Source organism: Schistocerca americana, chromosome 2 (assembly GCF_021461395.2).
Source record: "Schistocerca americana isolate TAMUIC-IGC-003095 chromosome 2, iqSchAmer2.1, whole genome shotgun sequence".
NCBI classification, from domain to species: domain Eukaryota; kingdom Metazoa; phylum Arthropoda; class Insecta; order Orthoptera; family Acrididae; genus Schistocerca; species Schistocerca americana.
The window spans coordinates 98,134,719-98,151,070 of NC_060120.1; the positions used below are offsets into that span (position 1 = coordinate 98,134,719).

Sequence of the window (16,352 nt, forward strand, 5' to 3'; positions counted from 1 at the left end):
TTTCACAGTGGAGGGCGCGAGGCGCAGCGCACGGAGCCGTTATGAACGTGCACGCTGAGCAGCGCATGCGCAATGTCACCTCAGAACGGCTTTAAATAGAGGAGCTCAGCGCGTACTCGCCAGTACTACTACAGTGGCATTCACCTGAAGATGGCCAGAAGACTCTGCGCCAAAATATCGTGGCAGGATGTTACTGATATCCGGCAGTTCTCCCGTGTTTTTATGGAACAACCAGTACGCCGGGAAAGCTTTAAACATCACAGAACAGCAGCTCTCACTCACTTGGTTATAGATCATCATTCAGGACTGACTTTGACAGTGAACATTGTTTAGTGAACTCTTAGAAGTGAACAGACAGTTGTTGTAAATTGGATTTACTATGAACTGTGAAGATTACCTACAATTATTTGCACTTAGCCATTGAGGGCCTTTTTTGTGTTTACAAGCAATGTTGCAGATGTCATTATTTGACAAGCCACAAAGATAAGTAAATCTTGCTAACTTACTTGTGTGACTCTGTTACTAATTTGTTGGAGTGTTGTAGAACCTTCATTCTCCTATCCTGTTACCTGACCTGGGGGCATAGCTGTGTAATAGTGGCAGGGAGAAATTGTCTTAGCAGTGTACTACACCAGTAGCTGCTTCACGAACTCACAAACTTGGCCTACTGTAACACAGTGGCAACTCAGTCTCCACACCAGTAGCGATGAGGCTTTTTACAAAACTGGCAAAACTGGGGGGGCTGGAGGATTGAATATGTTTCAGCATCGCTGTGCCATCATCAGTGGGTTTTCATTTTTATTGATTCTGCAATGTGAACATTTTTGTTAAATGATTATAAAATTATGTACATCTTTAGTTCGAACGACAGATTGTTTCTTTTTGTAAATACTTTTACATTCAGTGCTTGAATTTTCTGGATCACTTGTATGTTAATTACTGCAGGTAGCTTGTCATCTGCAACCAAACGATGTTGATGAGAAAGCTTTTGAGAATGTAATTTAATTTGTCGTGATGTTTTCGTGCCTATATTCATTTTTACTTACATTTTCATGTGGCAAGCACTTCCATTCTCCACATCATGCTGAAGTGTTGTGATGCACACCTAACTATAACAAGTATTTTCCACAAAAAACATAGTAAAAACACTTTCCACTTCACCAAAACACAGTGTGATTGTGGTTTGTTATGTGTCCCACCTCAGCCAGTGTTCATTGTTCACCAGAGAGTTCGGTGCCAAATTTGAATTTTGTTTGCATTTTGTCTTTGTGTGTGTGTGTGTGTGTGTGTGTGTGTGTGTGTGTGTGTGTGTGTCTTTGTAGACTTTTATCTGTTTGTGCTGTTTTTATTTGTAAAGGTCCTTTTTATAATCATTTAACAAAAATGTTCACATTGTAGAATAAATAAAAACGAAAACCCACTGATGATGGCACAGTGGTGCCAAAACATGTTTGGGTACTGAGAAAAAATGGTGTTTTGCATAAGTGGCAGACCTCACATCTAACAATTTTAACTGCAAACATGACCAACACAAGGAGCTGCAAATCAAAATGATGAATATGGTATGAGAAATCTGCTACAGATTAAGTTTGGGAACATGCCTGCCTAAGAAGGCATTAGCAAGACCTTCAGCAAACTGGGAAAGGGATTACTTGCTCATGTCTGCAACAATGGCCAGAATGTATGCGAATGACTTTTTGGTATCAGTAGCACAACAGCTATCAAAATGCAGGTACCTTTGCTGGTTATTGAGCTTGATATGGAAGAGTTTTGGATGCAGCCATCCAACAGATGGAGGTCAATTTCCAGAAGGATGGCACACTGGGGTGAGGAGGACTAGGTAAAGCAGATGGAAGAGAAGGTTAGAGGCTATGGAGAAATAAGGATAGGGTGTCTTGGCCCTGAATCCAGTTCATGAAGATATCATGAATGAACCTAAACTATCAATTCGCTGACTCTTCCACCTGCATGACCTGCCATTTGACCCTATCCCAGAAATCCAGCATAACCTCCAATCTCTTCCCTAATTTATAGGCCCATCCAGAAGCTGTCCCTCCAATGCATCTACCAGTGAAAACTACTGCCCCGTACATCTATTCTCTATGCACTTCCCAAAAGCCATAAACCAAACAATATTTGATGCTCCATTGTAGCTGGTTTCTGTGCTCCCACTGAAAGAACCACACAGTCCCCTTCTGTATCATCCTCTTTATGAGCTGGAAGAAATGTTCCTAGCCACCCAAAATCCCAGATCCCTTATTTGGTTCAGGTTCATTTATGACATTTTTATGGCCTCTACCCTGGGCCAAAACCTCTCATTCCTCCACAGTGTCAATACCTTTACCACACCCTTCACTTAGTTCTCTTCTGTCCTTTGGTCATGACCACCAACCTGCTGTCCACCCAGAAGAATGGTCACAACCATACTGGGTCCATGACAGAACACACTACTGAGCAAAATATGTTCAATCTCAGTGGCTGCTTTACAACCTATACTATCTGGATACCTCCCCCAAAATCAGTTCTCTGAATTACACAGATGAGAGTTGTCCTTCCAACACATCATTTGAGCCCATAACCCTCCTGGCCTCAGTCTCCAACAACCGTTGTATCATACCCACCTCCAGCCCTGTCCCACAACTTCATTTATCCTCCACTCCAAGCCTCCCTACCTCCCCCTCTCTCCGTCCTCCCCTTACCCATTCCATACAACACAACCCATCTGCAATGGTGGAAAGCATTCATCCAAAAGCTGGCAAAATTCTCAGTCTTGCTTTGATGACTTACTGCCTCAGCTATTTGTTGAGTTTTTACCTTTACTCCTTAGATTATTTGTGTCCCACCAGGTCTTCCCTTTAATATAAAGAAATGTGTCAGTTAGGTATAACATAAATAACATCAGTATGAAGTGCAATTTTACCCTGAGCAACATTATAATATACACAGTGGTGTTCTCACATATCTTCATGGTCCTTATGCGAAATATATGTTGGTGACAGTAGAATCGTTCTGCAGCCAGCTTCAATTGCCAGGTGTTTAAATTTTCTCAGTAATGTTCCTTGAAAAGTTCCCGAAGCATCTCCATAATACTTGCATGTTATTGAAATGTACTGATAACAAATCTAGCAACCACCTCTGAATAGCTTTTATGTCTTCCATTAATCTAACCTGGTATGGATCCCAAACATGTGAACAGTATTTAAGAATAGGTCACACTAGAGTCATATACACAGCCGCCTTTACAGCTGAACCACACTTTCCTAAAATTCTCCCTATGAACCAGAGTCAGCCATTCGCCTTCCCTATCATAATCCTCACATGTTCATTCCACTTCATGTAACTTTGCAACATTACATCCAGTTAGTTAAACTACATGACTGTGTCTAGGAGGGCACTACTAATGCCGTGTCCAAACATGGTGGGTTTGTTTTTCCTACTCATTTACAATAACTTACATTTTTCTGCATTTAGAGGTACTGCCATTGATCACATCAACAATAAATTTTATCTGGGTATTTTTGCATTCTCCTACAGTCAGTCAACATTGACACCTTCTCGTACGCCACAGCATCATCAACAAACAACTGTAGATTGCTGCCCACTTTGTCCGCCAGATCATTTATGTACATCCAAAGTAATAGCAATCTTATCACACTTCCCAGGGGCACTCGTGACGATACCCTTGTTTCAGTTGAATACTCTCCATTGAGGACAACATATTGGGTTTTATTACCAAAGAAGTCTTCGGGCCACTCTCATATCTGGGAATCTATTCCGTATGCTCTTACCTTTGTTAACAGTCTACAGTGGGGCACCATGTCAAATGCTTTTTAGAAATCTAGAAATATGGGATCTGCCTGTGGTCCTTCATCCTTGGTCCAAAGTATATCATGTGAGAAAAGGGCAAGCTGAGTTTCAAGTGAGTGATGCCTTCTAAAACCATGCTGATTCATGGAATGGACATAAGCTTTTTGGTCTCTAGGAGATTTGTTTGTTTGAACTCAGAATATCTTCTAGTTTTCTGCATCAAACTGATGTTAAGGATAATGATCTGTAATTTTGTGGGTACGCTCTTTTACCCTTCCTATGTGCAGTAGTCACCTGCACTTTTTTTCCATTTGCCTTCACGTAGACAAGAGATTCATGATAAATGCAAGCTAAGTATGGGATCAGTGCTGTTGTAAAACCGAATTGGGATTCCACTAGGACCTGGAAACTTACTTGTTTACAGCACTTTCAGTTGTTTCTCTGTGCCAGGGATGCTTATTATGATGTCGTCCATACGGGACTCTGTGATGGTCAAATGATGGTATATTTGTATGATTCTCCTGCATGAACTGATTTCTTTAACATGAAATTTAAAACTTCAGCTTTCCTTTTGTTGCCATCGTCTGCCACATCAGACTGGTCAACAAGTGTCAGGATGGAACCCTTAGGCCAAATTAGCAATTTTAATAGGATGAGAATTTTCTTGGGTTCTCAGCCATATCTTTTGCTAAGGTATGACAGTGGTGGTTGTTGTATGCTTCATGCATAGATCTTTTTACAGCTGCATGAATATGTGCCAACCTTTGCCTGTTGTGCATTCTCTTTTGAACCAAGAGTGCAGCAGCCTCTTTTTACTTTATCAGCATTTTCTGAATTTCGTTGGTAAATCACTGTGCGTCTTTCCCACCCGTAATCCACTTACTAGACATATACTTGTCCAGAGCACAATTTACAATCTGTTTAAAGTTTGCCCATAATTCCTTTTTATCCTACAGACTGGAACTAAATGGTGTCAGTTCACTGTCTAAGTGAGATGCTAATAGCTGCTTGTATGCTCTTTATAGCAGAAACACTCTCATACACTTCTTGACTGATTTATTAACTTTCGTAACCAGAGTTGCTACGTTAACATCATGATCACTACTCCCTGTCTCTATATTGATGCCTTTGATAAGGTCTGGCCTGTTCGTAGCTACAAGGTCTAAGATATTTCCACATTATTTCGGCTGCTAAACTAGCTGCTCAAGATAGTTTTTGGAAAATGTGTTCAAAAGTACTTCACAAGAATGTCTGTCTGTACCCACTACAATGAATCCAATGGCATCCCAGTCTATAGTCTGTCGATTAATGGCCTCCAACTAGTATTGCAAGATCTGTGTATTTTTGTGCCCCTGACAATAGACTTTGTTTGAATGGTTCTAAAACAGTCACAGTGGAATTATGTGGTCAGTAAAAACATCCAACAATTAACGTTGTTTCACCTAGATGTGCTATACCTGGCGAGATATCTTCACCTTGACACCCAACTTCAACCTCAATAGAAACAATATTTTGTCAGCTGCAATGAACACATTCCCTCCTCTGGCATCTAATCTGTCTTTCCTACATTCCTTCCTTGACTTGCTAAATATCTCAGAGCTTTCTATTTCAGTCTCAAAAGAATTTGAGGATAGAAATTACATAGAGGACAGTAAATTTGGTGACTTTGTTATGAATACTTCGACAATTTACTGATAAAATATTGACAGTCTTTCCTTTTAAAAAAATTAATCATGAAAGTGTCTCACTGTACCCATGAATTTTTAACAGTGGATACAGTGAGACAGTGCCTCAAATTCTAACGAACATCATAAGAAGAAAAGTTGATCTCAAATGAAACAGCAGATTGTTGTCTTTTTGTCTTGTTATGTGTTGTAGTAGGGTTAGGCAATAACATTTTTATGCATTTTGTGTCAATGAATGAAATATCTGGAACTACAGGCATCACAAATTTGTTCTCTAGTTTCAAATTTTTCCTAAGAATTGTAACTTCGCATTCGGATGACTCTCCTGCAATTGAAAGAATTTTTCCTACATAATATATTTTCTTTTTTGGCTCAAACTCTACTAAAACAAAGTCACCCACTTTGGGTGAGTGCAGTAAGTTTTCAAAGTTAACCATTTCCGGTTTTGGAATCAGTTGTGTCTGATCAAAGGTCTCATCATCTGAAGAATCTTGCAAAATTAATTCACTTTTGTCAGCATCAGTTTCATCAACTAGTAATAAAGCTTGCTTTGCTTTAGGTCCCATAATGTCTTTTCATTTCCTTTTCATTCCTTTCTGGTGTGTCAGTTGCAATCATTGTTCTTCCTTTAGGCCGTCGGTGACTGCAACTTTTTCTTGGTTTTGTCTTTGGGGAACATCGTATGTCTTCTGGAGAGAGATAAGACACTGGTGCAGATTTTCCATGTGATTCTGAAGAACTGGATGCTATAGACTGTGCTTCACTTTCATCATGTGATGGGTGTCCCACATCAGTTTCAGGTTTAAGGTCTTTTTCGGGTGATATGTGTGTTTCCAAGCTTTCATTTAGAGATCTGTCAGTAACAGAGGATGGAAGAAAATCATCCTCATTGAACACATAGTGATCTAAAGGAAATATTCCTGTCTTCTTAAATCCAGCAATGATATTGACAGGAGGCATTCCTCGGGGATATGCTATCCCCACACAGTGAGCAACATTATAAATTGAAAATGTTTCACCTGGTTGAAACACCATCCATGTATCTGCAGCAGCATCATAAAATGTATTGAAAGGTTTCATGACACTGACATCAAGAGGCACCCATTTATTGGGGCAATGAGGTGGAATTGCCAGAATTGTTATCCCATTCTCTTTGCACAGATCTATTGCCTCTATTGAGAGATGGCTCTCATGATTATCCATCAGTAACAAAGATGGATTTGCTTTTGAGCTGGCAGAGAACTTGATGAAGTGATGAATGACCTTCACAAAACATTCTGAGTTCATCCTTTAACGGTAAGACCTAATGTGCCAGCAGGTGCTCCTAATGTCATATGATCTTTAAAATTCACATGTGGAAATATCGTGACAGGGGGTAGGCTGATACTGAGAGCATTTATAATACATGTCATAACCAGTGTTTCACATTCTGCACTGGTTGCTTGGTTAACTTGTTTCATACCCTTAAAGGCCAAAATCTTCTATGACTTCTGCACCGTTGTTGTTCCAGTTTCATCTAGATTGAAAATACGTGATCCATTAGTAAAATTTGGATGATGTTTGATTACTTCTTCCAGTTTATCAAAGAAATTTGACACATTAAATTTATTAAAGCCTGTAGGTCTAGATAAGCTGCATCTTTCCGGGGTTCGAAGAGACAGTTGAGAGAATCTTTGTCGAAAACCTTTCATCCAGTCGATAGATGCTTTCTCACTTTCAGTCCAGATTTGGGGTAAAACAATGTTATTTTTTATACCTGATTCATAAGCTAAGGTACGGCACTCGTTCATAGTAAGTCCATAAAACATTTTAGAACACACAACTAGATATTCACACAAACTAAGCTCCAATTCTGCTGCAAAACTGTGGTTCACTGAACAGTTAGGACACATGTTTGAAGTGTTATCCTCACGATATTTCTTAACGTGTCGACTAACTGTTTGAAAGGATAAGCCTTTCAACTTAGATGCACTCCTGATGTTCATTTTATTTGCGGTCATCAGCATGACAGCTTCTGTCATTGTAGCTTCTGAAAACCTTCCTATTTCCGTATCAGTCTTCTTTCTCGTGGGCATATCTCACTGTACCCTCATTATTCATGTCTCACTGTTCCCAGTCACAAACTTTTTTCAAAATGGCTCCAAACACATTCAGCTTAAAGTAACATTTCAATGAAGGGGATTAATATGTCTTGGATAAACCATAGTTTTGAGTGAGTAATGAAATGATTTGAAAGACCAGTGGTATACTCAGAAACCAGCTACGTAAATTTAGTAAAAAGATACTTTTCTTACCTCTGAGCACAAATATACCAACAATGAAATCACAACAAGAAAGTCAAGTACGAAACATGGAAATCCATAGACTAAATAATAATGGTTACCACATTCACAGTAGGTACCAACAACTGAAACAAAAATTCCAGAGATAAAACTAATGTCTCACTGTTCCCACTCTTCCGCTACTCTGCTATCCGAGCAACTGCTTTGTGTAGTGCACACTTGACTCATCAGTGGGAGTCCTAAAATTCCTCACCCAATAATGTAGGTCCAGACAGTTACATCTACATGGATACTCTGCCTGGCAGAGGGTTCATCGAACCACCGTCACAATTCTGTGTTATTCCAGTGTCGTATAGTGCGCGGAAAGAACGAACACCAATATCTTTCTGTACAAGCTCTGATTTCCCTTATTTTATTGTGGTGGTCGTTTCTCTCTATGTAGGTCAGTGTCGGCAAAATATTTTCACATTCGGAGGAGAAGTTGGTGATTGGAATTTCGTAGAAGTTTCCATCGCAATGAAAAACATCTTTCTTTTAATGATGTCCAGCCCAAATCCTGTATCATTTCAGTGACACTCTCTCCCATATTTCGCGATAAAGCAAAACGTGCTGCCCCTCTTTGAACTTTTTCCATGTACTCCGTTAGTCTTATCTGGTAATGATCCCAAACCGCACAGCAGTATTCTAAAAGAGGACGGACAAGCATAGCGTAGGTAGTCTCCTTAGTAGATCTGTTACATTTTCTAAGTGTCCTGCCAATAAAACACAGTCTTTGGTTAGCCTTCCCCACAACATTTTCTGTGTGTTCCTTCCAATTTGAGTTGTCCATAATTGTATTTCCTAGGTATTTAGTTGAATTTATGGCCTTTATATTTGACTGATTTATCGTGTAACCAAAGTTTAAAGGATTCCTTTTAGCACTCATGTGGATGACCTCACACTTTTCATTATTTAAGGTCAACTGCAAATTTTCGCACCATTCAGATATCTTTTCTAAATTGTTTTGCAGTTTGTTTTGATCTTCTGATGACTATATTAGTCAATAAACGACAGTGTCATCTGCAAAAAGCCTACGACGGCTGCTCAGATTGTCTCCCAAATCGTTTATATAGATAAGGAACAGCAAAAGGCCTGTAACTCTACCTTGGGGAATGCCAGTAATCACTTCTGTTTTACTCGATTACTGTACGTCATTTACTACGAACTGTGACCTCTCTGACCGGAAGTCACAGATCCAGTCACATAACTGAGAAGATATTCCATAAGCATACAATTTCACTATAAGCCGCTTACAGCCAGAACCATCACAGAGTTGACGAAACCTTTGGTTGAGACCCTCCACTGGGTTCCAAATCAAAGGAGCTCTGCTTGCAACTTGCACGCAAAACCAGCAGCCTTCACCACCTCTGCCAGCTGCCTGTGTGAACTGAGGATGGCCTCAGAACCCATGCAGCGGGCGTCATTGGTGACAATGTGAGCCATAACTTGCAGATGACTGCACCCTGCATGCTTGATAGCCGCCTGCAAACCCACCACTTCCACATCTTGGATGAGGCCCTCCGTCAGTCATACCCGAGTGCACATTGGCTGTCTTCCAGCCCTGAATGCTATCTTCCTAAGGGGCTACATAACATGTCTAATGTTGGAGCTCCCGATAACTAGCAAACCCCTAACCAAGAGTGCCTGCTTGGACCCTGCTGAAGGAATGGCCACCTCTTCACTCACAAGGCATACAACCAGCCTCCACATTGGCCCTCCACCTGACCGACATGAATGCATTACTATCCGCCACTCACCCTGCTGTAAGGATGGATCCACTGCATTGGGTACCCAAGGAGGTGCCTTGGCAGCAGAGCCCTTGGGTGAAACAGGCAACACCTGAGGTGTCCCATGCGGCAAGTCAGATTTTCTGCCACTGCTACAACGCTACAGCAGCCTGAGGGCACATTCAGTTGTTTGCAAACTGTGGCCAGCTCCTTCTGCATCCGCACACAGCATCCACACACACACATCCTAACCATAATGAAGGTGCCTGTTAGCTCTGTAGATAGTGAATGCCACACTTCTTGCAAACTTGGTCTTTGCAATGGAAACAAGTAGCATGCACTTGTGGTTCACTGTTGTCTCCTTGTAAGATGAAACCATCATTTCAGTAGCATATGCGTGTACATAACCAAGGGCACCCATACCTGGGGGCAAAGGGGCCCATGCGTGCCCTCTAGCTCTCTGGGAAATGAAAAAATATCATGTATTCAGGTGTTTTTCTTACAAGAAAATGATTTAAAAGTTGGCATTATGCAGGTTTTTATCAGGGTCCGAATTGGAACTTTTTAATGGCTATTTGCAAGTCGCCATTCATATTCCAAAATATTAAAAATACTCCAAACCCCCAGGTCTAGCACTTCCCCCCCTCCTCTCCCCCCCCCCCCTTCCACGCACACGTGCACACAGCACGCGCGCGCGCGCGCGCGCACACACACACACACACACACACACACACACACAAACTATCTATGGGCACCCTGTTTTGCACAGAAAGGTCTGGATGAAAGTGCCTCCACATAAGATTCTACTACTCCGGGTGTTAAAACTTTGGCAGGAGATGATGAATATGATATTCATAGAAGCATCATGATATCTCAGCACTGCCATCTATCTGGAAACCATAGTGCTTTTCTTCAGTAGTATACACTGGGAAAGTCTACATTCACACAAAGGGCGGCCCGCCCTTAAGGACCAGGGAGGTGTGGCCCACCAGAAATTTTGTGGTATAATTTTATTCAATGTACTTTTCCAATATTATATCAACCAGTTTGAGTATGACATGACTTTGATGTAGTACGAGTGACAGAGACCAGAGGTAATTTGGCTCAGTTAACATTGCTCCATTGAGACACTGTGTTACTCTGAGCTGCTGGCAGGAGACCAGGACTTACCACTACTCCTCAGCGTATCCTTCCACAGTGCCAAATGTCTTTTCCTTTCATCACCCAATTTGTCCAGCACCAGGGCCAGTGTCTGGTGGTCCATACTCCCTCCACACTCCCGGCTTATAAGACTGCAGTCACAGTGATGTGAAAAAGCGGTTTCCCTTCCTCCACTTCACCCCTTGCTGTAGCATAGTTTAGGGCTAGCTTGGGTGGGCCTGCAGGATGGAGCACTTCATGTGTACCCCTGTTTCTCCGCACTCCAGTGGATCCTGCCGCATCTCTACTCTCCTTGCCGACCTGTCCACTTGTCTACAAAAAGTTTGTTGTCAGCTACTAGAGTGGACCCATAACTCTCTCCCCCCCCCCCCCCCCCCCCCTTTCCCCAGAAAACTACCTTACTGAAATTTTTTCTACACAGATATAAGAAATTTGTAAGGTAAGTGTAGTAAAAATGAAGCATTATTGAAAAGTATTACTTAAATATTGCACACGGCAAATTTAATGTGTCATCGTAATAAACAGATTACATATTGTACAGACTGTCTAAAAGAATTGAAAGTAAAACAAAATCTATTTTATTGTTTGTGGCAGCTACTGTACATTAATTTTATCATAATAAAGACCAGATTTTATTTGTATCTATTAAATTATTAGCAGTGTATGAACCATTAACAGGAAATGAAAAAAGGGCTATATTTAAGTTTTGAGAACATATTCTTTACCAAGAATTGTGTTCTTATAATTTTACTTTCCGTTTTCTTGTTTTGAGTGCAGCAAATTGACTGATAATGTCAATCAAGTCAAATTTAGCAGCTGTGTTGTATTCAGTTGACAAGAGAGCTGAATTTGGCAGTCTGCTTCACCTATACTCAACCAAAAGTAGTTTCCTTATCGTCTTTAAATTGCTGAAACTGCATTGAAATTGTCATAAATATCTTCAAAGCTATTTTGTTGTTTGGATAAGACTCTCATAACTGATACATTGGCAGGGGGAGGGGGGAGGATTCAAAGTATCCAAATAGGAATCTGTGTCAGTGCTTGTTATCAGCTATTTCTTCTGGAATTTGAAAGCAGTTATTTCGTTAACTAGCTCTGCTATATTAATATTCCTGTTATATTTGGAACAAAATGTGCTGCATATTTTTTAAAGTGAGATTATAGCTCTCATTTAATGCTTTCCCAGGAAGAAATTATACTGAGATGAAATGGTTAGTTATACGTGAGATCTGTTTCTATTTTCACGTATTATTCTATCAGATGTTTTGGGAGAGTCAGGCTTAAACAGTTCCACTCCGGTCCTTAGCTGGAAAAAATTGGCAAAAACAGAAAGTTTTAGGTTAAATGGCATATTACTTGCTTCCTGGCCCAGTGGTCAGATTTTGAGATCTTACAATATTTTAGCGAAGTACCAGCAAAAATTCCATTGTTGGACATGAGCTAACTGTTTTCGCAGTAGCTGTATGAGTTAAGCACACCGTTGACACACAACCCAAGTGACATATGTTCAGTTCTGCATTCCTTCCTGCCCCTCCCTCTCTACCTCCTCCCCCCCCCCCCCTCTCTCTCTCTCTTCTCCCACTGTCATTCGCCAATGGGAAATGTTGCAAACAGCAAACAGGGCCAGCTCTCAGTAGTGTTCCATATTATGGAACTGTGTGATGGAAACTCACATTTTCTTACAAGTATTTTGAAATGAATAAACTAGGTTGTTCCCTAAAAGTGCCCTTTAATTTATTAAGTTGGAAGAGAAGCTAGAAATCTATCAGTTACCACACATCAACTAACTACAATACTACATACACATAGTACAAAAAGAGTTCATTTAAGTGCATGCTTTATTATTAGCTACAGTATTTTGTGGATTAGGCCTATATTTATAACTGTAGAATTACCATATTTACTATTTTGTACTGTTTTTAAGCAGTAGGTTATAACGGAAGGTTATGTAACAGACAATTCAGTTATAAAGTTTATTGCCTTTTTATATGAGCACCAGCTGCCACTACTTTACACAAATCAAAACAAGTTTGTTATAATTTTTTCAAGCTCAACAAAGACTCATCTGCCAAAAGAACAATCCATCTTTGGCCTGTCATCAAGTGTACATTTTTGCATGCCCATTGCAACAGAAAAAACTATTTGTAATGCAGTATTTTTTTTTAAATTTTGCCACATTACAGGATTTTATTACCATATCAAATTGTTATCTGCATTTACGCTTAAGCTGTGCCCTTTGAGGAATAGGGCAGAGTTAACGGCTGTAAACGTCTAAATGTTGAATATTGATAATATTGAATATCTGTAATATGTTTGTAAATTGTTAGCTTTGACTGTGAACTGACTCCAGAAAGCCTAGTATTAAGAATGCACTGTGATTGTTGCTGCTTGTGCCATTTTTGGGTACTTATATTACTTGAATACTTCAATAATTCACCAGACATTTTTAATTAAGTATGTATTGCATTCATATTGTTTAGTTGTCTTCATAAATTGATGTTGAGTGAATTAAGCCTGATTATTACACAATTCCAGGTTTGCCTCAGAAAGAATGTCTGTGTATGAAATCTCTTTCAATGGGCTTGCATTTTGCTTTAAGTTCAGATATTTAGCTGCTACATTTGTGTGTAAATATGCTGATATCGATTTATTTACTCATTCTTTTTACTTTCAGGAATGTTCTCCCATCAGGACCTCCAAATGCATGTAGAGTATTTGGTAGCCTAGTGCTGAATAAAGTAGCTGGCAATTTCCATATTACTGCTGGCCGTTCACTTTCCTTACCTCGTGGGCATGTTCACATTTCAGCTTTTGTCTCGGATGCTGCATACAATTTTTCTCACCGTATTAATCGTTTCTCATTTGGGGATCCCAGTCCCGGAATAGTTCATCCCCTGGAAGGAGATGAAAAGATCACTGAGCAGAGTGAGTATACTTAACTTTTGAAATTTTTATTTCAGTTTCCGAAACTTAGCAAGATTATTAGAGAATGAAAGCTGAGCCATAAAAAAATCTTTTTTCTTAAGAAATGAGAATATTAATCAGGCTGTGTCAGCAGCAGATGTTGTCAGCCAAGTTTGATTCCATCAGAACAGTTGTGTGCAACAACTGTGGTGTATTTCAAGAAAGGAAAAGGAATTCAGAAATCAGTCACAAATCCAATCTGTATTGTATTGCAGATCTAGACTTCAGCTATTGAATAGTTGTCCTCCAGCTATTGAATAGCTACCCTCAGTGCTAAAAAATACAAGCAATTATACAGAAATGAGTAATTGAAAGATGTAACCTAAAACCACATTTCATGATAGTAGTGACAACATATTAAGTAACGTACTGTTTAGACCGAGTCAAGCTTGTGACGACATATGTTACTATACAACCTTAACTTGTACTTAGCCAGATTCTAACTGAGGCTGTTGCTCACAGAGCAGTTCAAGCAGCCACAGCTTAAGTCATATGGCTAGAGCAATGGCCTCTATACCACTGACATCAATGCAAAATTACTTGCTCAATTTTTTTGTGTAACATTTATATTAAAATTAAAAAATGAAAACCAAGAAACCTGTATTACAATTAAATACTTTTGGGCTAAAGGAGATCTCTGACCAAAAAGCAGGAGCATTGAGTTATCAATAGGCGCACACAAAAGAAAGAAAACTTGCTAGCTTTCGCAGTTATCTTTTGTCATGCTAGAGTAAAACACACACACACACACACACACACACACACACACACACACACACACACACACACACACACACACAAAATCACCCACCTATGTCCCTTCATGGTGCCAGCTGGATTAACAGTGACAGTGCTGCATTTTGGCAGGTAGACCAGTTGTGGCTGTAGTGTTGGGTGGGGTGGGGTGGGTAGGTAGAGGGAGAGGATGGTGTGCGGCAGGGAGAGGCACTGTGAGAGGGTGGCTAGCAGCTGGGAGAGAGGCAGCTGGTTTGTCATCGAGGAATGTGAGAGAGGAGGGTGGCAGGTGTATGATCTCAGCACATAATGCATGATTGTAAGGGCCAGCGGGAAGGAGTACAAACTAAAGGCAACATGGGGATGTGAATTGGGAGAGAGCAACAGGACAGAAGAAGGGGAAGCTGTTGAGTGAAGGATATGGGGACAGCGGGTTACTTGAGATTGCAGCTGAGACACTTCTGGGGGTGGAGGATTGTTTTAAGGACAACTCCCATCTGTGTAATTCAGAGAAGCTGATAATGGAGGGAAGGATCTAGATGGCCCGGGTTGTGAGCATTCATTGAAATTGAGCATGTTGTACTCAGCTACATATTGTACCACCAGGTGGTCAACTTTGGTTTTGGCAGCTGTTTAGCAGTGGTCATTCATCCTGGTGGACAGCTGGTTGGTAGTCATACCAACACAAAAAGCACTGCTGTTTGCTTTCACAGTTGGCCAGACTGAGGGACAGAATAAGCCTGTGATGGGACTAGAGTAGGAGGCACTGGGCGGGTGGATTGGGCAGGTTTTTCTCCATGATCTAGCACTGTGAGCGGCAGTGGCATACGGATGGACTAGGATGTTGAGGAGGTTGGATGGGCGATGGAAACCACTTTAAGAGGAGTAGGAAGGATCTTGGCTAGGATGTCCTTCATTTCGGGCACAATAAGAGATAATCACACCTCTAGTGAAGTATTGTTCCAGTCCAGGATGATACTGTGTGATTGGGTGATGGAGGAGGGAGGCACTCCCATGTAACTGATTTTTGGGCATGGTTGGAGGATTGGAGATGTGTGAGGATATGGCACCCAAAATCTGTTTGTGAACTGGGTATTTGGAGGTACTGCCGGTTTGTGAAGACCTTTGTGAGGCTTCCAACATACTGTACAAAGGAGTTTTCATCACTGCTGATAAGTCATCGATGGGTGGCTAGGCTGTATGGGAGGGAATTTTTGGTGTGGAAGGGATCGCCAAAATGCAGTAATGTTGGGTGTTAGTGGGTTTAGTGTGGACAGATGTGTGGATGGAGCCATCAGAGAGACGGAAGCCAACGTCCAGGAAGGTGACACATTGGGTAGAGGAGGACCAGGTGAAATGGATCAGATGGAATCGTTAAGGTTGTGAAGGGATGACGGTAAGGTGTCTTGGTCCTGAGTCCAGATCATGGAGGTATAATCAAAGAATCTGAATCAGACAAGGGACTGGGAGTTTTGGGAAGCTATGAAGGTTTCCTTGGGATGGTCCATAAACAGGTTGGCATAGAAAGGTGTCATGAGGGTTCCCAAGCTGTGCCATGGATTTTTTTGTGTGCCTTCCTGTCAAAGGAAAAGTAGTTGGGCAGGATATATTGGGCAAGGCATATAAGGGATGAGGTGGTGGGTTTGGAGTCTGGAGGCTGTTGGAAGAGAGAGTGTTTGATTGCGTCAAGGTGACGGGCATGGTGTACAAAACCACATTATCTCCTTCAAAATACTCTCCATTGCAACTAATACATTTGTCCCATCGGCTCTTCCACTGTTTGAAACATTTTGTGTAGTAATCTTTAGAAATGGCTGACAGCTCCTCACTTGGCTTTTTTTCTTGACTTTTTCAGTGTTGTCAAATTTGTGCTCTTTCATGCCCTTTTTCATGTGTGAAAATAAGAAAAAGTCACTCGGAGCCAGGTCAGGCAAGTAAGCTACATGGAACAG

The 16,352-nt window shown here is 40.9% G+C and overlaps 1 protein-coding gene across 2 annotated transcripts in view; it reads left to right on the forward strand.

Moving 5' to 3' along the window:
* LOC124589636 (endoplasmic reticulum-Golgi intermediate compartment protein 2) overlaps positions 1–16,352 on the forward strand; it is an 87,673-nt gene that overhangs the window by 49,709 nt on the left and 21,612 nt on the right. For both annotated transcript variants that reach the window (XM_047131570.1, XM_047131571.1), the window contains exon 5: positions 13,376–13,626. In XM_047131570.1, coding sequence (XP_046987526.1) covers positions 13,376–13,626 — 251 coding nt within the window. The remainder of the gene's footprint in view (positions 1–13,375; positions 13,627–16,352) is intronic.